Genomic DNA, 25,588 nt, shown 5'->3' on the forward strand with positions numbered 1-25,588 from the left:
GTTAATCTCGTGTAAAGTTTGGCCATTTACAACTGACTCAGAATGGCGAATAACGAACTTTTACTGTACATTTACAAGAAAATAAGATCAACGTTAAAAGTTTGTAATTATTCAATTCTCGCTCGCTTTCTTGCTATGGCGTCTTCCACAGCCTTGAGTTCACGGAGGAGTTCTTCTCTCCTTGAAGACGTGTTTGCAGTATTTGATTTCGCAGAGCTCGCTGGTTCCGCTGGTGAATCCACTGACCGTGTCTCGGGTTTGTTAGTAGTTTGCGGCGTCACGGATGTTGAAACCGCTTCCTTCACGGCCACTGGAGCGTCGGAGACTGGGGACGGATCACGTGGACGCTTTTTTAACGCTGACTGTTTGTCACTGCTGCTGCTGGCTTCAGATCGTGACGGTGGAGAATGCTGGGAAGGTTTAGAGGCGTCTGTATTGTCTGTCCGAGCTACAGACTGCAATGAGAATAAAACAATCAAACACAAAGCTAGCAACACATTCTGATTTATTGGTCATGAGCACTGCCAGAGGAAAAAAACTGGTCATTGCTTTGAGTCTTGGACTGGAATGCATCAAGTCATATTAATCAACTGGGGAACAAGTACCAGTTGATGACAAATTCCGATCTTGCGGTTTTACTGAGCCTGCAGTACTAGTAACGAAGTTACTAAGCAACTGATGGCGCCATGATGGCATGGCCACTTTAAGTACTGTCGCTATTCTTTGAAGTATTAAATAAATTTTTTATAGCGCCATTTCCCACAGGTTCAATGGCGCTTTCAGGGCTGCAAATCATTTTTTTTCGCTTGAAAGGACAAATGGTCTACTAAGACAGAATCTTGGTCGGACAAAACAAAATTGTGGTCGGACAGATTATTATTTATTGTTGCCCTAGATGATTTATGATCAAAAAATTGTCCGGAGATTATGTCCGACCACACTTGGGATTTCGTCGGACATGAGCATGCAGCCCTAGCTTTACAAAAAATAACAAGTAATCACACGAGTTACACTTTACGTGACTAGACTGGTCGGGTCCATTTTTCCTTCTTTAAAACACGAAGACATAACTAACCAGTCAGGCTGCAGTGTGATGAGCAGTTCATACCTTATTCAAGGTGAGTTTAATATCTTTATGCCCAGTATACCGAATGTTCCCACTTGTCAACGGCACATTTTGTGCTTGTTTGAGCTGCTCGGTCTTAGGCGTCGCTCGGCGTGTTTTGGCCGGGTGTTGTTCATGTTCTGACTCGCTTCCACTGTCGCTGCTTGCACTACTGCTTGATGAAGCACTGGATCCACGGCGCAACCCACCTCGCTCCCGTGTTGTACGTGGAGAACTGGGACGAGCTAGTGCATGCTCCATACTGTCAGCGCTTGAAGAACGTTCTCGTCTGAAAGTGAAAAAATAGGCACAAATTGTTGCACTTGCTTACAAGTTCGTTGCAAGCATTGCTACGCCACAAGCAGATTGTAGTTGATCCGATACACTGTAAATGTTGTGCTTAAACACATGTAAATCGTAGTTATGTACGTATGGGGGTCAATTCAATAAAACGTTTAAAAGTGTAGAACCAATAGGTACACTTTTAAGTGTTTTATTGAATTGACCCTTGGTCGTTAAAATATTAATCCAGTTGTACCCTTCGCTAAGAATCACCTCCCGTAGTTAGACACTTAGTCTGGTCCCTGTCACATACAAACACTACATTTGTAACCTTCCATAAGCGAACGCCTCTCCAAAGAAAACACGTTTTCAGGTCTCAAGTGTTTCAGCCTATGGAAGATTCGACTGTTTTGCAACGTCCTGTTTACAGGGAAGCAAAGTTACCCTCCACGCCGAAACAATCCTTTTATATGATATTAAAAAGCTGGTGATAAAAGTGTGAGCAACTTACGTTTTTGATTGGTCGGCTCGTCGTCGATCTTCATTCTGCAAATGAACACAACATTTACACTTAACACAAGCGTTTTGTCTATTTTGGTTTTACATACAGACAGAGGCAGCGTGACCTGGTGGTCAGGGTGCTGCACTCCAGAGGTCCTGGGTTCAAATCCTCCTCCCTGCCACTAGATGGATTTGTTTTTCGGTGGTCACGAACTAAACTGCTCCATGCCTGGTCAGCATTTTTAACAAGTTACTGTTCTATTTACAATATGTTTGTTTATTTTAAGTGTCCTTTATTAGCACAGCAGTGCTAAATCTCAAGTAAATTGTTTGCATTTATAATAACCATTAATTTTATTTTTTAAAAATCAACAATTTTTATTAAACGTAATTTCCAACACTTTCCTTCACATAACAGTACCACAAACAATCGCATTTCATGTCCGCACCACCCTTGACATAACCTGTGATCAGGCTTTCTTTTTTCGCGGCTTCCTTTTTTTTTTTTTCCGCCGCGAGAAAAATAACGCCTGATCGCAGGTTACCCTCAACATGGTACATGGATATGGTACTCACCCTTCCCCGAGGTGATCGAGATCTTCTTCGTCTGTCAGGACTCCTTCCTCTTCGAGAATGATGTCCGCGCTGCCGACTTCATATCAACAACAGAACAACACATCAGTAAGAATGAAACAAGACTACCACATAATAAATGACTTGGGCAAAAAGGTTGTTAATATGCCATCAGAAAACATCAAGATGGATTAGCCAGCATAGCCACACTAGCAATACACCCATAGCTCATTGTCATTAGGGACCTTGCAAAACTACAACGGCAACAGCAATGAGAACGTCGCCAAACAAAAGGTTTAATGAACAATAGCTTAGCACGTGTGTTATCCATCTTGGTACTTGTCGTTGCCGTCCTCTGCAAAACAACGACGTGAAATAACCAAACTCTGCGTCGTCTGGAGAAGGTGGACCACTACGGCAATTTTTTTAAGTTTCTTGTCTTGTTTGAATTTAATCCTGGGCTTATAATTTAGCTAGAGATAACTTTTCACAGCAATGCACGCAGTAAATAAAATAGGATAGTTGCCAGATTCTACTGTAAACTATAAATTCGTTTTTTAAGTCGATGTTGTCGACTTGGTGGCCGTGGTGGTTTCGTAAGGTCCCTATTACCTACTAGCGACAACCCTGCTGACAATCTAGAGATTCCAGGCTACATACATACCTATAGGAGTCGTCCTGTGGCCGCACACCGACTGCTCTACGACTCCAGCCAGACCCATAGGATTTTTCTGCTCGGCCATACTCATTACGATTCCTGTTTTCTTTTATGTTACGATCAGACTCAACTGGTGGAGTTCGAGGCCCTGTATTGTCAGGGGATTGAACTTTTAGCTTAGTAGGGCTTTTCTGTACAGGTGTAGGAGATTGAGGTTTTGATTTATGTGATTCGGATTCGGATTCTGAGGACACGTCGGAAGCTTGTGCGGCACCTCTGTCTTCATCTTGCACAGTCTTCACCTCTTTAGCGGGACTGTTGCTACTTGTCGAGCTTGACCGATCACTCCCTGAAGACCGAGAACCAGATCGGGAACGTGATTTTGACCTGGAACCAGAGCGTGACCGTGATCGTGATCTAGAGGACGTCGGGGAAACTGAGCGAGACCGTGAGCGGGAGGCGGACCGTGACGTGGAACGTGACTCTGATCCCGAGTGTGAGCGTGATCGTGAGGAACGTGATGAATCCGAGGAGGACGATGAAGACCGGCTTCGTGAACTACGTGAAGAAACCGAGTGGCGTTTAGGAGAAGTTGTTCTTTGCCAGGGATCTATCCATTCATCATTTGGAAGACGCGAACTTGAGATTCCTAGTGCTTTTGGCTTAGATTTGTCCTTTTCGTCAACTCCTATTTCCATAGAATCCTCTTTCTTCTCCGCTTCTTTTGCTGTTTTGGTTACAGCACCTTCAGCTATTTCCTGAATTCTTTTCTTCCTTTCTTCGTCTTTGATCTTTTTCTCATCAACTGTGCTTTGGGGTTGTTCCTTTGACGCGGAAATCGTTTGCTCCGTTTGTTCAGCGTGATTCTCTTGTGTAACATCATTTTTCCCATCTCCGAGGACCGGGATTTCTTTATCCTTCTCCTTTCCTTTGTCCTTCTTCTTTTTAACTTTCTCCTCGCCTGTTTTTTCCAACTCTTTCGCAGGTTTTTTCGTCCGTTCTTTTTCTCGCTCTTTAACAGTTTCTTTTGTTTTTTCCTTCTGCTTCTCCTTTTCACCGCCTCGTCGTCTACTTCGTCTGTCCCTAATAAAAATAACCGATGAGTTGGTTACTGAGTTACAATGACATGCCATTACAGCTGTAGCCACCAATACTAATCAAATTCAACGGCGGCTAATGTTCTTTGACCATAGCATCAATAAGAATATGACATGTATAATAATTCTCGTAAGATTTACCAGCTTCACACTGCTCTCATGGCTTCAGAGATCAGTGGTTTTATTACCTTTCTGGTGAAGACGATGGAGTGCGATGAGCTCTCTTTTTTCTCCTTTCACGATCCTAAAACATAAACAAACAGATATAAAGACGGTCAATGAGATAATGTGCTGACCAAGCAGCTAAATGAAAACTTGACTGTTCATGGCCGCTCTATTCTTCTCAACGCATGATAAAGGCGCTTAAAAGAACCCTCACAGTTCTCTACGCTTTTTTCTCTATTTCTTTAAATAAATTGTTAGCAGGAATCTGTTAAGAAAAGGACGGACTGGACAAGTAAAAAACGCGCACTTGTTTGAAGAGAACGGTATGTTTGGTCTTCATCTCCATGCAACCATAGGGTGCATAGAAGTCTTGCTATCCTTGATAGCATAGCAAAACTACACAAGCAATAATCAAACAAGAGTTCCATTAGCAATCAGAGAAAGTAGACAGAGCTCTGTGAGTGGAAGAGAATCTCCATGATTGTAGTTCAAAACAAGTGTTGTACACACCCGGACTGGGGATGAATCTCTCTTGTCCCTCCACCGTGACACAATATCCCCTCCTCTCCGATTCCTGATGTCTTCTTCTTCACCGAACATGGGGTCTTTATCCAACCTGCTACGAATCATCTCTCGCCGTCTCATCAGATTTTCTTTATCATTTTCATCCTCATCCCCCTCAGCTGTGATGCCGAGAATCATACGCTTCTCCTCAAAATCAGCATCTTCTTCCTTTCGCTTCTGGGCAGCTTTTTTTATCTGTATACATTGGAAACTTAAATCATTACAACAGCAGGTAGCCAAAAACAGCTTTTCCACAAACTGAATAGCACAGTTATTTAACAAAACAATAAAAGGTGGATAAAACTTCAGTAATCGGGGTTGAGTTCCTTTGGGAAAAATATAAATAGATCAGTGCATTCAGGATGTTACAAAGAGTTGTATTATTAATGTTTAATAAATGGAGAGTGTTTTTTTTAGGGGGGTTTTTTTTATTTTTTTTTTTTTTTTTTTTTTTTTTTTTTAATATATAATTTTTTTTTTTTTTTTTTTATTTTGTGGATTTTATGAGCAGTCCAAGCCGGCTATGCTATAAACAAGGTCTAAGGAGGGTGTGTCGTGTACACAGTTGTAAATATGTCATTTAATTTGGTGTCAGACATGCAACTTACTTCTTTTGCTAGTTTCAGTCCCCTCTCCCATGCGGTTTCCTTTCTAGGAGGAGCTACTGGCTCTGCGCTGGGTTGTGCTCTGTCAGCCATTTCATCATCCTGCAAGAAAACTAACAAATTACTAAAGCTGCATTTGCAGTAACTGGAGTTAAACACAAAAAGATGCGAGAATCTGCAATTTGCATTTAATTTCATTTTCCTAGGACATTAATGCTATGCCCCAGTATAAGATCAGCTCAAATAACAACTACCGGTAACATAGGCTTCTATTACCTTCCTGGCAAGAATTGAAATTGATCAAAGTTCAAACTGAAACAGAAATCATTATTGATCAGGTTTAAAACTACTGCAACTCTTTCACATGCTGGAGTTTGAATTTGCAGTGCTCATTTGCCACAAATTATTTGAAACACTATTCCTCTCACGGCTTTGAAAGATGAAAGAAAGATGCATTTGCTATTGTTACCAACCATAGCTACTTAAATGGGACTGTTGACTGTGACATAACATACTTGCAGCAATAAATAGATTGTATGGTACACTTACCAGCTGGCCGCCGACATCCTGGTCTGGGAATGACGGCATTATTGCCTCTGGAGGGACAGGAGGGACTACTGCTTGTACTTTGGGGAAGGGGCTGGGGTACTGGCCAGGAACAGGAAGCATTTGATAGGCACCTGTTTATTCACCACATTAATAAAATAAACAAGTTACTGTATGTATTTTGAATGGCTGACTAACAAGTTGACCAACAGGGAAATGTCCCTTGTAATATGGCATACTAGTCAAGTAAATACATTAAGAAACTTGATAAAATAAACTTTTTCTCTCTGTGACAAACGTTTTCCCCACAAAAAAAAATAATATTAGGTTCCCTCAAACTCACTGAGTAGTGCCTGCCTCTTTTCATTTTATGTAGCTATTACCTAAGATTTCTAATAAGGCACATTGTTTAAGTAGACACCAAAATGGGAAACAGTCAGGAACCCACATGTTTTTTTTGGGGGGCAATGTGTGCATGATCTTGTTTATCTGTGAAAAGACAACAATGAGAAAGCTAAACAGATCTACAAATTTCCAACAGAACACACTTAGTGTCTACATGTACTAAAAACTAATAATTAAGTATTAAATTTAAGTTCTCTTTAAAATAACACCACACCTTTGTCATTAAGGCCTGGATGAAGAAATCTACATGACATTCCCCATGTGCAGCCACCTGAGAAAAGAAAGAAAAAGAAAAGAAAAACTTTAGTCAAATACAAACAACACAACTTGAACACACATTTTTTCGTCTTTTTGCTCGTTTACAAGCGAAAGTAGGAGAATAGCAGTTATGTGGGACAAAATTTGGAACCACATTCTTGTTAACTCTCAAGGGACTTTTTTAATTTCTCAAGGGATTACTTTCCGCTGTGGGTGATCACTTGCGATCGCGTGGAAAAAACGTGATGATCTTATCTTTGTTACATGATAACCAGTTGACAAAAATAGAACAGAAAAATTAAGTTGTGAAAACACTTCAAATTACTTAACTCATCAAATAAGTTGTTTATAAAATTAATGTAGTAACAAAAGCAATCCATTTTATTCAAACTGAACATCTGAGCAAGCAAAAGCACTGAGGTTTCCAGCACAAAAATTTGTTAGTCACGGATCAATGCTCGAGAATGCTCCTCATTTAATACAACCGCAAAAACATGAAACAGCTCGTTGAAAATAACAACCTTAGTCAACAAAAAAGCGGCAGCAGATATGAAATGTCCCATGAAAAGAAAGAGGCATACATTTTATGTTCCTACTAGAGTTAAGCGTTCAATGCTTCAAAGATTAAGCTAAAATTACATGTAAAACACGCCACGTAAGTTTGTACACATCACGATATTTGGCGCGTTGTTTTACGTAAGTTTAAGCCTGTCGGAAAGGTTTTTATATCAAGCTTTTGCAGATTAAAATTATTTCAGACCTGATTCATGACTGCAGTAGCAAACAGATTGATTTCACTTTCTTATCCGTAAATATTTCTTCAGATTCACTTTGATTCACTTCGAAACTTCTCCGAAACGTCAACGAAGCAAACGAAACGTAAACCAGAACATAATACCATTATTCCATATTTGGAAGTTAGGCCCAGTCCTAAACACTTGTAAACGAATGGTTTTCGAAGTTGCTGAATTTGGGAAAGACATGTTACGTACTTGATACGCTAAATGCGAACAATTTTAGCGTTTCCGTTTTAAAATGAAGAAGTTTTTGTTTTAAATGGGATTTTTTATGCCAATGAAACAAGGTTACAAGGAAATTGAAGTCAAAGGATGGGAGTGGAAGATCAATGTTTAGGCGCCCATGCGGGCTCCTTGAACAAAAATTTAGTCGCCCGCACTCGTAACTTAGGCGCCTCTGGCAACCGGGCGCCCGTTAGGGGAGCGGTTAAAAATTAGGCCAAATTTGGTCGCTACAAGCGCCATTCTATTTCGTCATCAGCCTAGGTCGTTAGGGACGTGACCTCGCGTTGACAGCAATGTTGCATGAATCGGCTTCAAAACATGCGATCGTATCTACGCAGTTCGAGTGAAATTTCAGCTGTTTCAGTCAAAGACAGCAAAATTCTTTCGTATTTCATCTTCAAATATAATTCGAAAGCATTCACTGTATCTATGGCTTTTGTTTAATTCTTCTTTAGCCCACAAAGAAGCTGTCTTGATATCCGACCCTCGCAGAGCCTAGACAAAATGCAGCTTGAGTGTATCGATTTGTTTACGCCGATTATATGCGCAATGTTTTCTCCAACAGTAGTCAGAAATATCCGTATTTTTTTCGTGCTTTTTCGTGGAGTAATCGTAACGATACGGCCTTGAACACATTGAACATCGGTCTACCTATAACAATTCAAATATGGCGTCGCAAAAACAAAGCGTCGAACGCATATTTTGCTGTTTCATTTGCTAATTTCGCTGCCGTAATCGACTGCCTCGAAAGGTCCTTGAAATTTTAAAGTATAGAATTGTCAGATCTCGGTGAAATTTGCACTGTTCATTTGTGTAATGTTGAGGAATATGTGTATAAATACCCGGCGCGGTTGAGCCATTTTTGACAAAATTATATGGCTGCATTTCCTCCGCGAAGATAGGAAATGTTAAACTAAACTACAAAGCAACTGTAATGATAAGTTCGAAGAACAATGCACAGGATAAACCTTCGACTCATACTTCATGCAAAAAAGTCGGTATCTCGAAGAGACTTTGATTTTCATAGATGTTACCCTTTTTTACAGAAGTTACCTTATTGTTACTTATTTTCGCGGGACTTAATTTTCGCGATTTTCAAAAAATCGCGAAATTAAAGACCTGCGAAAATTTATTTCAGGCGTTTTCTATTGTATTTTTTATGTTAATTATGTATTTTTGGCCAAATCGCGAAAATAAAGTCCCGCGAAATATGGCCGTTCCATTTTCGCGAAATTAAGTTCCCGCGAAAATAAGTAACAATAAGGTACCGGTACATAATTTTCTATATAATTTTCTATTGATCGAGGCTGTTTTTCTTGTGTACAGTCAACTATCTCTATAAGATGGACACCTGGTGTTGGTCTCTTCACTGCCATTATTCAGTCATTTAAATAAAACTAAACCCCCTATAAGATGGACACCTCTCTAAGATGGACAGTTGAAGCCAGACCCAACGGTGTCCATTTTAGAGAACATTGACTGTTAACATCTTCCCGTCTGTTTTTGCTGCATAAATGGAATTGCAAAACCCAAGACAAGCCAAGCTACAAATATAGGATTTGTTTAGCATACAAGTCAGTACATATGGGTTATTGACCAAGCGTGAGGTCAAGATGGCAGGATATTGGCCAAGTTCTTTTTTTGCGTGTTTATGGACCGAGACTTACGCAAAAAAAAGAACGAGGCCAATATCCTGCCTTCTTGACCGAACAAGCTTGGTCAATAAAGAATTTATTATATGACTTTTTTCCAGTACTGAAAAGGAAGCCAGTTGCATGCACGTTCAATGGCGCACGCTAAAATCATTTCATTGGTTTAAAAGTTTAACGTGTGACTGTCAAATTCTTGAATGAATCGAGACGAAATAAAACGACGCTACAACAGCGAAATTTATCTCTTTTTAACCCTCAAAAGGATATTGAAATGGCTAAAATTGCAAATCAACGTTGAGTTTGAAGCCTTAAAACAAGAATGTCCATTCCATCTGGCCGCCAGCTTTTGATTATTGGACGTTTTGCATAGTATTTGCTCGCTTCAGGCGCTTTAGAGGTTTAGTGGTGCAAGCCTGCCGTCACGGTGACACGAGCTGAATATTGAAATTGTGATTGTTGAAAGCGTTTGGGACTTATAAATTCACGGGAAGAGCTTGAACTTTCCTACATCATTGATTTAAATGTTTGACTCGACTTTATTCGACGTAAGCGTTGGAGGCTTTGGTAAAAAGATGTTTTAAAAGCTTACAGTGCCTGGTTCGCCGTGCCGACCGCTTTCTCCATCAAGATGTACACAAACGACAAGTTTGCCGAATTCTTTATTCTTCAGGTATGTCACTGTCAGACTTCTCTCCTTTTTCCGCCGAACAAAACCGATATCATGTCTTCAAGTCGCTTTGCGTTTTAATTTTTGTATTTTTAGCTGGTTGTTGTGGCAAATAAAATTCACGAAATTCGTTAACATTTGTTGTTTTTAAAATTAGTTTGTTCTCGTTCGCTTCAAGACCTATTTCTTTGTAATAGGACTCTCTTTCGCTAGAAACAGGCAGAAAATATTTGTGTTGTTTTGGTAAATGGTTTCATAGCTCAAGTTTACGACGGAAAAGATTTTTGTAGTAGAGTCGACGAACAGAAAAGTTTTTTTGCTTGCGGGAACACAGCGGGCGATCCCGAGCGGTCAAGATGGCTCCATCTTGACCGCTCGGGTAGCCAATCAGAGCATGCGATTCGTTTCATCTTGACCGCTCACGGAGCTAGTCATTTAATAAAAACCCTTATAACGCCTGCTGTCACTGATCTACATCACTTTATCAACTTACCATAAGTAAAATATCTGCAGACCTTTCTCCTTAAATTCAGTGCACCTAACAATTAAATAACAATACCAATATGTCATGTTAGCAAACAAGGTGCAAGTTCTGTGGGGAGAGGGGAGGACATGGGAGGAAAGTACTCTCCTTATACACAAAATAAATAAAGAAATGTAGTTGTAACACCCCAAAAGTATCATGGTGTTTTTTATGCTGTTTTTTCTAAAACAAAGTATAGATTTGCCTTTATGGTCTGAAATTGGGAACGATTTTTAATGACACTAAGGAAAATGTTTATTTCTCTGCAAGGGTTTGGAAATTCATCCTTCAGAAGAAGAAAAACAAATGTGCCACAATAACCCCCAAAATGTTATGTTATTACACTGCACTTCTGTGTATAACACTAACAGGTCTGAAATGTTAGACACAAGATGTGACAATCACAAGGTTTATGAACCCACTTTTTGGTCTGAAATTAGACAAGGTTTTAAAATGGTGGCACAATTTAACAAAAATTCACAGATTGAAGCATCCCACCCATGTTAATGTTTTCGAAAAAAGGTTCTTTGTACAGTCCAACCTTGAGTTTTAAGGCATTATTTTTGATTACCCAGACTTTCATGTGGCTTCTAAATTGGGGTATTGCTATCGAAACTATTTATTATAAGTCACTATGAGTGTCGATAATCAAGGTTTGACTTATGTTCCTGTTTAACATTACTTCCTCATTATATAGTCATGTACCTGTTGAGTCTCCATCCTCAATAACTTCACCTTCTTCTGGGCCATCAGCCTGGGAATTTACAAATATTAAGAACATGGAACATTTCTGCGCTGCATAATTACTATATATGCACAGGCATGCAGAGGCCTTACATGATATGGTTCATCAAAGTTTAACTTCAAGAAACCTCCACTTAGGCCATGATAGCCCTGCACACTGTTGCAGCACATTCCAGTTCCTATAGCAAGAAATGACTAGCAGGAGTATTGCAGCTCCATTGCTTGTTACCCACCCAGCATTCTGCCAGGTTGCCATGACAACATATGCTGCCCACAAACTCAATGACCCCTGCTAGTGACTGAGCCCAGACTGCTCATTTCAAAGCACTGGCCATTAGACTATGGCTAACAATAATATTTTTTTAATTATAGCAATAGGTATTCAACAGTATACATGTAGTCACTTTGCAGTCACAGTTGCAGCAATTTTGATTTGTTATCCTTATTCTTATCTACACTGTACTTTAGAGATCAATCAATAGTCAGTCAGTCAGTCAAGTTTCACAACTCAATTTTACCTCATTTGTTGAATCTTGCTTTTCCTGAGTTTTCTTGTCTGCTTTATCCTTAACACAATTACACATAATTCCATAAAATTAGTAACAACAATAAATAACCAAATATTCAGCCATCAATTGAACAGATTAATTAGACAATGGTTACTTAAACATATTACTGAATTCCCATTTGGGAAAATCATTACTTGTGCAAAAGAGTAGAACAAAGAGTAAGGGAACGTTCAACAAAAGACACAATAACAATCAAAGATAATAGCAGTTCTAAAATAATTGTTAGCAACAGGATAAAAGAAAAAACAGAAATTGTTAATGTTTTGAGTGCTACAAGCTATGAACAGTTGCTTACTCTACACATTTGTGCAACAGAAAATACACAGAAGCAAGTAAAGAGAAAGAGGTTTTGAAAAGAAACTACATGTAGGACTAATTGCTACAATGTATCTCTGTGACTAAATAAAAGCCCGTCTAACCAGATACAATATTTAACAACTGCCCTGCAGAAAGTCACTTACTACCAACAGCAGTTTTTTACTTCACGACAGTGAATTTAGTGTGGAGTTGATACTTCAATTCTAAATAAGGCAATTACATAACACTGCACTGCTTTGTCTGTTGACCATGTGCATCATGACAAAAACCACCTGAGGTAGTTTCAGTGAACATTAACACTTGTTTCCCAAAGATAATAATTTATGTTAGGCAAGCTATTCAAAAGGAGCTTTTCAACTTGCACCTTACTTGGCTATGTACATGTAGATATTACACTCTTCACCATAATAACCAAAATTTTAACAATAATAAGGCCGCCCTCAAGTCTCAAATGCAAAGATGTTTTAACAACCCCCCCCCCCCCACACACACACACACACACACACACACACAAACACCAAATCTGAGAATTGGCAAACATTCGTCGCAAGTGCAGGTTAGGTGTCCTGCCCAGGAAACAAAATCCAACACTAGCACTGTCACAATGTAAGACAACCCATGTGGAATGAGCACAATGTTGTACTAGCGTGAGGCACCATCTAGGAACCCATTTTACCCCATTTTATATTGAAACTAAGAAAAAGTTCTCGTCGAAGAGCTACTTGCTACTTTTGTATTTAACGCCATGCCAGAGACTGTTCATTTCATGGTTGTATAACTTGTTTTATGTTTCACACCAATATGTTTAGAAACCACTTGATAAAGTGGTAGTCTTGAAAAAAATTGTGATGCTAGATTCCTTCTGAGCTAATGATTAGACTTAAAGACAAAATATTGTAAAATGTAAGTACAGGGCTTATTATCCAAATTTTACTTATCCATGGGTGGTACGAGTTTTGCTAATGAAATTTAATGCGGCATTGAGCAATCTTTACCTGAGTATCTTCATCTGACAGGATCTCTCCTTCTTCACCCTCGTCATCTTGTTCGTCTTCCAGCTCTCCTTCCTCCTTGTCATCACCTTCCATGTCATTTTTCACTCCATTTCTATCGTCTTGTGCTATTTCTCCTTCGTCTTCCTCATAATCAAGTTCCCCCTCCTCTCCCTCTTCAAACATTCCAGCCTTGTTCTGAACATTTGTTGTTAAGTGAATGCTTGCAGTGGAAGCTGTCCACTCAGTTTTTCCACTGTCTATTGCTATCTCCTGAACCTTCTCAACCAGTGCACTGTCCTTTCCATCAGAATTAGAAGTAGATCCCTCTGCTGGCACAACACAAGATCTTTCTTCAATGGAGCTTGAAGGCAATACACTTCTGTGAGTGCCATCATCTTTGACTGACACATGACTTGGTTGGGGGTCCATTGGACCTATATCAGAAGCAGGAAAAACATTGAAAGTTATTTTTTAGCCATCAGTTATCACGTCTCGAATCAGTTATGTGCTTTGACTGTAAAAAAACCCATCTGCACCTTGTTATCTTGAACTCCTCAGACAACAACAATTACAACACTTTCAGTTCTAGCATTTGCCAAAACAGCTAATTTTCCTTTTGAAAAAATAAAATTCCAAACAAAGTACAATAGGCATCAACAATAAAAATACACAATTGTAATTATTAAAAAGTGTAAAATTCAATTGAAAAAGATGAAATCTAGATAAAAATATTAATATATAATGTATAAGCTAAAGTTGGTTATTTACTAAAAATCCTTATTTCTAATTTCATAAGAAAAAAATTGTTTGAGAATTCTGGAATCTGAATGATGGGGTTGGAATATTTTTCTTAAATATTGATACAGTACATGATAACAATGGCTAAGAATTGTGTCTTGCCATAATATATGTGAAAGTAAATTACATTTTAATTGGTAAATATGCTGTAGAAAATTACTGTAAAATACAAATGAACCAATTTCATGGTCTCAAATACAGTAGTGGTATTGACATGTAGATTGTGTTTGCTTATGTGGGATTGAAAACTTTACTAAACTAACTAGTTGATAATAGCGCAATAAGTCATTAATAAAATTATTATAAAATTATAAATTAAATAAATTATTAATGAATTCAACAACAGGACTTATAAATCAACTTATCAGAAACGTTTAGATCAGGGTATGAGATCTAGCTCTTGACTAATGCATTTCTATTCAGTAACTGCCTCGTCCCCAGTCGCTCGCGATCGTTGGGAGAAATGTTAGTTAATCATTGAGGAAAGCGAGGGCGAAGGGATATACGGGAAGGAAAGAAAAGGCGAAGCGACTGGCAAATCCTGCATTCAAGATGGCGGATCGATTAATGGCGGATTTTCCCCGATTTTCCTAGACCGGTCCAGGAGGCCTTCAGAGGAAATAAAATCGCCATTCCTGAGAAGAAATGAATTGGGGCAACATTTTCGCTCCATAATTTTCATACAAAAGAAGCAGATGCTAAGGTTTTCGCGAGGGCACGACTCAAGACACAGGATTTTTACGGACAAGAAACCTTACAGTATATTTCTCCCATATAGGCATATACAAAACGCAAAACAATCAACAGACTTGCGCGTAAAATATTTCAAATCTATATTTGAATCATGTTGTGCCAGCGTAACGCAACGAACAAAGGAGAAAATCCTAAGCATCGAAAATCAGAAAATCCTATAAACATCAAGCATAAAATACAGAGCGCTCGATCAAAATAATGCAAAAAGCATAACCTTAACAACACAGAATGTCTCTCTGAAACCAACTTTCAGCTCCTTCATAGTAAAGCTGGAACAGTCTCTGGCGAAGCCTGACCAAAATAAATCCGTGACAACACAATACATTTTGCAACAGTATTTATTAAAATGCTTGCCGGCATAATAAAATGCAAGTAGTTTACATATTCACGGAACATATCACATCTTGTCCGTCCAGGACGAACATTTTGAGAGCTTAAATAGAGCTCAAATAGAATTGAGCCAAAACAAACTGAACTAGCACAACATGTGGCAGAGTACAGATTTAGAGGTGTCATGACATTGAACTCTACAAACGGAAACGACGCAGCGAAGACTAATGACCTCTAGACACTGTACTTCCTAGGCCACAATCTCACGACTCTATTCAATACATAATGCCTCCAAATAAAACAGTGCCCCTCAGAAAGAAATCAGAAGCAAATAAGGCCGAAAGACCGAATTTAACATAGAACAACAAAGGTACAAATATCACGGAAGGCCTGTCACCTATAGTTTATTTACCATACCGTCGATCAATAATTCTCCGATGGAAACTTCTAATTCGTCCACGGTATCATTTAAAAAGTCTCCCAATACTGGTAGAGGCGCTTTATCGTCAGAAAAGTCCGTCATTTTCAGTATTTTAACGATTTGCACATTTTCGATCACATTCGCAGATCTTCGACACAGGATTTAGCAGGCTTTTCCCTTTTTATTTTTCCCCTTCCCATCACCCACCGCTCGCGCTTCGCGCTCGCTCCCAATCTCCCTACTCGCGCTTCGCGCTCGCTCAAAATCCCTGCCTCTCTCCAAGGCCAAAACCCGCGCGGCCTTGCAAAAGCCTGTGGAGGAGGCAGATTCAGTAAGGTTCCCAGAGCCCTCACTCCTCCCTGCCACTAGGTAGGTATGTAATCTTTATTTCTACACGGTCAAATTATCAGCAAAAAGTACTACATTTAATCCTATTTTTACATAAAACTTAAATTCTAACTAGTAATACGTGACTCGCAGGGCCTCGCGAAGCTCTGGGTTATTGTTGCCTAGTAACGGACAAAATACAGCAGACAGAATACAAACAGAAACTGAAGAACAACGAACTGCACGATTACAGAGACTTCGACAAAATATCGCGGACAGAATACAAACAGCAACTGAACAACAACGAACTGCACGATTACAGAGACTTCGACAAAATGCCGCGGATAGAATACAAACATAAGCTGAAGACACAAGCATACAGAGATTACAATTACTGAGACAAAATTATACAGACAGACTTTTAGTAGAATCAACTGATGAACAGCTACAGGATAGATTACAATTAAGAAGGGAAAGTGATGCAGCGCGCTTACAATTAGAATCGGAGGAGGAGAGAAATATTCGATTACAGTCTGCTCGAGAAAATAGTGCCACGCGTAGACAACAACAACAATTACAGCAACAGCAACAGGAACTAAACAGAGATGATTATCTTTCCAATGGATGGAGAAATCCCGATCAGCCTTTACATCAGCAACAATGGGTTCAGAACGAAATGTCAAATTTTCATACAACAATGAACAGTTTTCAACATCAGCAGTTTATAGCCTAAATAGGCGTTGAGGGAGTATTATGTGGAAATCAGTGTTATTTTAATCCGAAAAGAAAAACGATAAAAATGAAAGGCTCAGGATTCGGGTGGTGGACAAAACACTGACCCCCAGTCCATGGACTACCCCCATGGACTACCCCATGGACTACTCAAATGGACTACCTAAAATGGACTACCCCTAAAAAATGGACTACCCCTTAAAGTACTATTCCGAGTGTGTACTACTTACTGAGCTGTTGTTATACGCACATAATTTGCACTTACTTCGATTTAATACTTTCGACAACTCTAGCCGCCATTTTGAATAAATTACACTATACATCTGCTGACCTCAAAAAGCGAAGACTCGTGCCCAGACTCAGCACTATTTTTTCCTCAGGATCTGTCTGCCTACTGGTTCTGTTCTCCTCGCTGCGCTGCCAAAGTTATTCATTCAAAAATTTTCTCTGGCCACCAAATGTTTAAGATGCGTCCCAAGCAACTATCTGATACTATTTATAAAAGTTTGGATCTTCTGTAGTGCAGTGCAGTGCCTGTTTTGTCTGTCTCTATGAGTCCAAAGATTGATTGCTTGATTTGAGTCTTCACCGGATGTTCATTTAGTATAATATATTCAAAATGGCGGCAAGAGGGATACGTACGGCTTGAAAATAAACAAGGTAAGACGTAAGTGCAAATTATGTGCGTAAAACAACAGCTCAGTAAGTGGTACACACTCGGAATAGTACTTTAAGGGTAGTCCATTTTTAAGGGGTAGTCCATTTTAGGTAGTCCATTTGGGTAGTCCATGGGGGTAGTCCATGGACTGGGGGTCAGTGTTTTGTCCACCACCCAGGATTCGCCCCACAAAAAAAAAAAAAGAAAAAAAAAAAAAAACCTAGCCGGATTCGAACCCCCGCCCTCAGTCCCGAAGATCTGATTTCAAGTTTGACGCCTTACCATTAGGCCACCAGCGCGCGGCGGCCGTGTGACGTCATTTCCGCCACACACCAAGCTCACAAATAAATAAATAAATATATATGACCGTAAACTCCACGCGAGATTTCATCCTGCCTGAGCCCTTTGAGGGACAAAATTATACACCCCGCTACGCTCGGCCTTCGGCCTCGCTTCGCGAGGAAAGATAAACTATTATAATGAAAACGCTGCCTTCTGTGTTTAAACTGCTCAAGGCACCTGCTTTTCTTACACTGAAAGGAAGACTGTTACATAAGATTGGGCCGCTATAGGTAAAGCTGTTTTTGTAATAGCTAGTCCCTTAGGTTGTACGCTAACCAGCTGAAAAGAGGACAATTAAAAGCTCAAGCACAAGGTTTTAAAAGTCTTACTTGTACTCAATCTCGTACTCAAAACCGAAAGTCCCTAATCTTTATATTTCACAGTCTGAGATGTTGGTGGTTAAAAAAATAGAGTACAATCAGGTCAAGAGAAGCAGCAAAGCACTTGAGACAGTGGAGAGCTCCAGCTAACCAAATGCAAGATAGCAAGGCTATTTTTTACAGTGAATGACTGAAAATATACAAGTCCAAGTGAAATGACCTTATGTTCGAGATAGCAGGGAGTTTAAGATAACTGAGTTCAGGATAGCCAGGTCCTGTTGTTACTTCCAAGACACTTCCATTGAGCTACAGGAGACTTGTGGGAGACAGGCCATATAACTAGAGTGGATCCCCAATAATCTGGCCACCACCTGACCACAATATTCTGGCCGTATTAACAGGGTGGTCCCAATGTGGTTCTTTATATAAGAAAATGACTGAGTGAGTTTTTGTAAGCACCAAAAAAGGCTGTAATAAGAGATGGCTGTGGCCATAAGGAAGGATTTCATACTAAGTTGGAATGTACCAAACTTTCCACATACTGCATGCCACAGACTAGAATTAGTTTTGTCGATGAGTGAGAACGTGTTGTCACAACCACAACACAAACATACCCTATAAAGCACAAGGAAAACAAAGCTATTCTTCTTGTGCTTATGACTGTGTCATGGTGAATTCTAATGAGGACAACAAAGGAACAATATTGTTATGAGTGTGTTCATTCTGCTTATGTGTTCCTGCCTTTCTCATGCCTAACATGCTAATATACATGTCTGTGCTTGTGTCACAAGCGAAAACAAAGCTTAAGATGGTGAGTTGTTTATGTCATGATCCAAGGTATTCTAGAAATGGGCACTTGTTATGGTCAGACAGATTTATGGTATGATTTACTCTTTAGTGGGACTAAAGTACAGCCAAACGTTGGTACCGTAATCCTTAGAAATCACAAGCGTCTGAAACATCGATGTAGCTAACCTAGCATCACCCACTAAATTAAAGTAAGAATACTCGAGTGTCACCAAAAACAAAGACAAAGATATGAAGAAGAAAAAAACGTCAAATTTTCTAGCTCTGGTTGTTCAGATTGAAATAGAAAATTTGAGCTTCATTTGAGCTCACACGGGCTATAATCAAATTACAACTTACCAAAGTCAACCACAAATGGATCTGCAACAAAACTGATCAACAGCTAGCACCAAGACATACTACGATTTGTTCCCAATACACATAAGCTTAACAGGAAAAGAAATTTTTGCAATCACGAATGTGTAGTTCGAAGCAGTTCGACATTCAATTATGGCGGATGAAGTTGCTGTATTTTCTTCTCTCATTGGTTAGAATAGCATCACGTGATAGTTTTGCATCGTGTCAGCGGTGTCCAATCTGCACGTGTTTACAGACGATCCAGACCCAGAAGAGAACGATGTTGAGGGTTTTGGGAAGAAAACAGCTTTTCCAACAAAGATATTTGCAAACAATCCAATGGATAAAACACTTCAGTGTGATGAAAGCTCCCCAGGATGCATTATACAAAGCTTCACCTGTCTGGCGACCAAGCAATATGCGCTGTCGGTGCATGTGTGTGACAGAAGCTGATCGACCAACTGGCAAGTGGAGAACTGTTTATGAAGGGCCACTTTCTAAATCAGTGAAACTTGTAAAAATGCTTTCTCTTACTACAGCGGCAGCAACATTTGCTGGTTCTCCACTATTGATATTCTTTGGCAAGCAAGCAGCTTCTTTACCTGTAAAGATGATTTTGGTCTCATTATTATGCTCAATTGGAGGAGGTTCAACGCTTCTGCTCCACTTTCTCTCCTTGCCTTATGTGCACAAAATGGATTTTAATCCAGAGGAAAAAGTGTTCGCAATAGAGACTCTGTCTTTATTCGCTTTACGAAGAAGAACCGAGTTCTCGGTAGATGACATTAATGTGTACGTGGAGGAAAGAGCTTTCTCTACTTTTGAAGTTCGTGGAGTGAAGTATTTCATTCACAAGGAGCTTGTAGAGGCTCAACAATTCTTGCACTTTATAGACAAGTGGAAGAAAGGAGAAGCGACAGATTTTAAGAAACCATCTTCATAGGTTTAGGGAAGCACGTAATGGCTTGTTAGTGTGTCCACAATTTTTCTGTAGACCAGCGGAATGAAATTTTAAAATGTTTTAAAATATACAAACTGGCTTGGCCTCCATTTCAAAGGGCCTGATTACATGGCGATTTTCAGCCCGGTTTGCCGGGCTGAGATTTCAGCTCGGCTTCCAAAACAAATGTTCTTAAAAATACGTTTGCGATTACATGGAGAGAGTTTCTGCCCGGCCTGAATTTCACCCCAAGCTAAAATGTCCAGCCTGGTTTTTGAAATCTCGGCCGACGCAAACAGGCTGAAAAACCTCATGTAATCGCATTCAAATTTCAGCCCGGGCTGAAAGTGGGCTTACGGATGCACAGTGATGGTTTTCAGCAAAAGGAAATGGCGGCTATGATTAGTTTTCAGTTTTAAAAATGCTTAGCCCGGGCTGAAATTCGCCATGTAATCACCACGAAACTCCAGCCCGGCAAACTGGGCTGAAATTCGCCATGTAATCAGGCCCTTACTGTCAAAAAGGCTTGGGGCAGCTTTGATTGTAACAAGGGAGAGCGGGTCTGAAAACTTTGCTGAGTTAGGTAGAAAAACACTAAATATGTAATAGGAAACCAAACAGGAACAAGGATGGAGAAAGAAGATAAAGGCAATTGAAAAAATAAAGCTTTTTTTTTTAAATGTACAAACTGTGACATGGCCCCTTTAAATATTTTCAAACCAGTTTAACTTTTATTTGTTTCAGTTTATGATAAGACAATGGAAAATAAAAATCAAACTGGTTTGAAAAAATTTAAACCAAAGAAAAATTATTTATAGGTTTCTTTTAATTCAACGGTGATTTTGCACATCACAAAATTGGCTTCAAACATCATGACACAGCCCCTTTAAACCAAGTAAATTAGAGTATGGTAGGGGGTTGAATTAAGCAGCTGTATCTTCAGGATGCACATGACATTTTACAAAATGGCATAACATTATGTCACATATTTCATACAGTCTTGTATTTTGATCCGAAGTTCCAAGTGTGTTTCTACTGAGACCATAGTAATAATACTTTTATCTTGTCAATATTACAGGATCATAGCCAGGTGGTTACACAGTGGCAAGCTATATTGGGGCTGCATTGAAGTAAATTGTTCTCCATCTTTCTTTTCAGACCTTACTGCATGCATTCTATACTCTCAACACCAAGGGCTAATATTCGCCCAGTACAGCCCTCATGCTAGGTTAAAAGGATACATATGCACACATTGCAGTGACTTATGATAAGGGTTATTCTCTAGATTGAGAGGTCTGGGTTCAACCCTTTCAAGTGTCCTCTTCAACATCTCTCCAACCAAGTGGATGAGCAAATTGCAGGGGCATAACAATATTGCTGGGACTGGGGAGCTTTGCTGTGGCAGATTAACATCATGTCCACGGGTAGGGGCAGATCTAGAAAATTCAGAAAGGGGGGAGGGGGAGGGGTGCATTTCAGCAAGACGGCAATCTCAACCTACAGCAACCTCTCTAAAGACGGTTGCTTACATTTTTTTAAACAAATACAACAAAAGTGGAATGCCACAGGCCCCCCTGCTAAATCTGTCCATGACTTACACTCTCAGGCATTTAATGCTATAAAGCGAGAGTTCAGTGCTGTTGGCTTTTCCATCTGGTATTAATGGATTGTCGGGGTAGGAGGTTTCAGAGGAATTAGATTAGCCAGGTAGATTACCCAAAAGCCCTGCCAAATCGTTATAGGTTTTTTTAATGCCAGTGTTTCATGGAACACTTTTTGTCAACACCTAGCAAAAAAACTATTGTATAAATATTGTTTGCCTCTTGTAGTCCTTGCACAGTATCAGTCAAAAATTGCTGTGTTATTACAAATTACATTGTGCATGCTTATTCTTCTTCTTAATTCTAACTCTTCCCTGGGAGAATAGGGCCATTGATTTGTTTCCTTCATTCCACTCTGTCTCTTGCAATGTTGACTGCTTCTGCCCAGGTGGCAAAACTCATTTTCTGTCTTTCTCCCTCCACTGTTCTCCTCTGTGTCTCTCTAGGTCGCTCTCTGCTCCTCTTTCCCTCTGGTGCCCAGGTTAGAGCAATGTGCAGATTCTGTTGTGGTCCATGTGCAGTACATGCCCTGTCCAATGCCACCTTCGCCTCTTTATCTGTTTACTGATGGTGCAAGTCCTTGCCCATCTCCTAACCTCTTCATTTGACACCCTCATTGCCAATATTTTTTCACCCTTTACCCAACAAGGGAGCCTATTCCAACAGGAAAAATACTGTTGCATGTATAAAAATACCTAAAAAAATATTGCATAGTTGAACCTCCCTAATATGACCACCAAAGGGATGGAAAAAGTGTCCATAATAGAGGTGTCCATATTTATATTGTATTAAATTATCCTTCATCTGGATAATTGACTAACTGCTCATGTTCAGTAAAATAATATTCTGCCACCATCACCTTAATTTTGGAGAAAAATAATAGTAAAAATATCACCCCTCCAAATATAAACAACAACAACAAAATGTTCCTGAACGGTGGTTGCATCAATCTCCAATAAAGAAAACATCTCATTTCACAAAGTAAAAACAACACTTGAATTAGCTAAATAATTTGTCTTAAATAATTCACAGTGGAACAAATCAGCATAACGAGCACTATAAGTGTTTGTTTATTTATTTGTTTAGTTTGTTCAACTTATTAAGGAACAAAGATGTTATACTCAGTCAATCGTACATGTATTTACACATAAAACAATATCCGATGTATTCTTCAATTCGTGCTCCCTTTGTATCTTATCTCTTACAACATCTTTGCCAACAGTAAACAAAGACTGTAATTCCTGCAAATTATATTAAGAACTACAAATAATGGAAGTCTACTTTAAAATTAAAATGTCATTTATTTTTATTGTTTTTCTAGCATAAGACATCGAGCATTTCTGCCTTTTTCACCTATATATTATGGTCTTTCATAAATGAAGATAGAACATTATAAATTGCAGATGCAGTACCTTTTTTCCTACCTATAAATCAGCTGCTCAGAAACCTAAATATGTAACTGTAGCCACTGACGTCCTCCATTAAATCATTAGCTTGCTCATACTTTCCCTGATAAATTTTAAATCACAGCAGACTGCAGTTACTGTAAGTCAGCTTTCTGCTGGGGCTACAGTGTCACTGCCAAAGTAATAGAACCATAAACGTTCAAAATATGTCTGGAATGTTCACTGTGTTGTGTCCAATCATATGTTGAAGAAACGTTGGGGTTGTTTTTTTTTTTTATATCTTAAGACCACTAAAACCACAAGTACCATCCCTCATGGAACAACCTTGGTTCACATTTTGCTTTAAAATATATACTTTCAACCGTGGTCTTAGTAATAATATTTTAATTGCTATTCCTTCGATTTTGGAACCACATGCAATGAAAAATAGGTTAAATGATTCTGTTGAAGAACAAAAGACTAGAGAATGCAATAGTTTGAGCAACATGTATTTCAAAAATTGATCTGACAGATGGTTTGACATCGCTGAAGTAAACTTGTAATAGAAAACTTGCTCTTTCTTTCCGAAAAATAAGTGATTTGATTAAGTTAGTCAAGGACGCTTGAGTTTGGACGCTTGAGTGCCTGGAATGCAGGCCAAAATTCTTAGCTGATATGCCATGCCCCTATTTTCAAAATCCATGAAATTGCACAATTTGTGGCAAAAATTTACAATCCATTAACTTTTTAAGCCAAATTTGTCAATCCACGAAGCTATTCACCCCAACAAACAGGAGGGAGGGAATAGCTGTTATCTTAATTTCTGTAAGATAGGACTGAGAGTAAATTTATAAAAAGACATTGATCAACCAGAGCTGTTTGCAAATGATGGAAAACCATTCTTCGTCTGTGGTTTCTGTTGGTCTCAAGATTTAATGCACAACACAAAGAACATTCCAGACATATTTCAGATGTTCACACTTTTATTACCTCGACAGTAGTTCTCTTCATACAAATACAAATCAGAACAGTGATTTTGTTAAAAATTTCAACTAAAATAGCCTAACTTATGCAATTAGTACTGTTCATGAAATTCCAGTCATCATAATCAATGTCATACACACAGTGATCCTAATTTCCTCATTCTGTATTTACATTAGTTATTTTATCATCAACTTTGTGGCACAAAAATTGAACAGCTCATTATTTTCATGCAAGACAAAACTGTCTGCCTTTTTTGTCCAATTTGTATCAGCATCATTATTAAATTGTTCACAATTCCAAATACGCAATGCATCAATACTTAAATTAAAGTTCAATAATATCTGAGGTGACTTACATGTACCCAGATATCTTACCTCTACAAATCAAGGCAATTAAATTTGCAACTTTCAGTTATCAACTACAAATAATAATCTAACAAATATTTGCAAGTTTGATTTTTAACATTTCCTAAATTCTGCTGGTAATAGTCATATTCAACCACCGATGTAGTATAAAAGTAAGAACCATGGTGTAGCTTTTAGGATGAAGAGTTCCTTGTGTAGCGGTTTGGCTTAGAAAGCATTGCACGGCCTGGAGCCCTAAAAAGAAAAAAAAAAAAAAATGAGCACTGCATCCCAAAAGTAAGTCCCAATTGAACTATTGGGTTTTCTGTAAATGTTTGCTAAATCTTGCTGTTAAACTGTGTTTAAATTTTGTTTTTTAAAATAAACTGGCACAATAAATTGCAACTGTTAGCAGCTAAAGACATAGTGCAGTTTTCTATGAGAGCCTGATTAATGACTCAGCCAACACTTTAATCGAATGACTCTGCTAATTTATCTGTAGCTGTTGACACATGTGCCGGGGGGGGGGGGGGGGCTGCGGATGGTAAGTGGCCGGGATGATCAAAGATTTTTGGGGTTGGATTTTTTTGGGTAGAAAAATTTGGCAAGTATTTTTTTGGGTGACTCGATTTTATAATAAGGTGATTCCACTGAAATAGAAGGAGTATTAAAAAGTTTCTGAAACTTGGTCCAGGTTACAATTATGTTATGAGCATTACAAAAATGAAATAAAAAATGGGGGTCACCGCGCTAGTTTTTGTGTAAAATGGATGGGCATTATAGTTAATATACGCCCCGTGAGGTATATAATTTATTATGAACCCTATTAATCCGAATGGGGAACTATTGTTTCTAAAAAAATCATTATTGCATCAAAGTATTAGTCTAGTTCAACAAAATAGACTTTGATCTTATATTAAAAACTACCTATTCTCAATTTGTACATAAATTAATATAATGAAAGAAGTTAAAGATTTTGCTTTGTGCGCTAAATGACGTGAAAACTTATGCGCAGCAAGGATGCGCAATGCCATTCAGTGGAATCACCTTATTAAATAGGGATTTTTGGGGTATTAACAAACTAAAGTGTCTTACAATGCATATGTGTCAGACATGTGGTATTTTAAAAACTGGTTAGACAATAGTCTGCAAAGTGTCCTGTGGTGGTTTATCGTCACTGGAATTCCTTTTTGTATTGATTTTTTGATCTCTTTCGCTTGTGATTTGTGGGTTTTAAAAGTGACGTTCCTGGGGTAATTAG

At 38.9% G+C, this 25,588-nt stretch overlaps 3 protein-coding genes across 4 annotated transcripts in view; 1 reads left to right on the forward strand and 2 right to left on the reverse strand.

The window, feature by feature from the left end:
- Positions 1-43: 43 nt before the first annotated feature.
- LOC144650055 (uncharacterized) lies at positions 44-19,237 on the reverse strand. Its single transcript, XM_078509702.1, has 15 exons — positions 19,077-19,237; positions 13,250-13,683; positions 11,886-11,933; positions 11,329-11,377; positions 10,594-10,638; positions 6,716-6,772; positions 6,100-6,230; positions 5,554-5,652; positions 4,892-5,140; positions 4,405-4,460; positions 3,126-4,202; positions 2,465-2,540; positions 1,899-1,933; positions 1,109-1,394; positions 44-455 (listed from the first exon to the last, which is right to left on the reverse strand). The coding sequence occupies exons 2-15, from the start codon at positions 13,676-13,678 to the stop codon at positions 108-110; spliced, it is 2,985 nt and encodes a 994-aa protein (XP_078365828.1). The 5' UTR covers positions 13,679-13,683; positions 19,077-19,237; the 3' UTR covers positions 44-107.
- An 89-nt stretch (positions 19,238-19,326) lies between these two features.
- LOC144652744 (transmembrane protein 70 homolog, mitochondrial-like) lies at positions 19,327-20,907 on the forward strand. Its single transcript, XM_078512799.1, has one exon. It carries the CDS (start codon positions 19,354-19,356, stop codon positions 20,014-20,016), a length of 663 nt encoding a protein of 220 aa, XP_078368925.1. The 5' UTR covers positions 19,327-19,353; the 3' UTR covers positions 20,017-20,907.
- A 2,394-nt stretch (positions 20,908-23,301) lies between these two features.
- The window catches only part of LOC144650051 (1-phosphatidylinositol 4,5-bisphosphate phosphodiesterase gamma-1-like), a 35,697-nt gene continuing 33,410 nt past the window's right edge, over positions 23,302-25,588 (reverse strand). For both annotated transcript variants that reach the window (XM_078509697.1, XM_078509696.1), the window contains one exon: positions 23,302-24,582. In XM_078509697.1, coding sequence (XP_078365823.1) covers positions 24,522-24,582 — 61 coding nt within the window. In that variant the 3' untranslated portion in view covers positions 23,302-24,521. The remainder of the gene's footprint in view (positions 24,583-25,588) is intronic.

Source organism: Oculina patagonica, chromosome 4 (genome assembly GCF_052425735.1).
Source record: "Oculina patagonica isolate OP01 chromosome 4, crgOcupat, whole genome shotgun sequence".
Classification (NCBI taxonomy): domain Eukaryota; kingdom Metazoa; phylum Cnidaria; class Anthozoa; order Scleractinia; family Oculinidae; genus Oculina; species Oculina patagonica.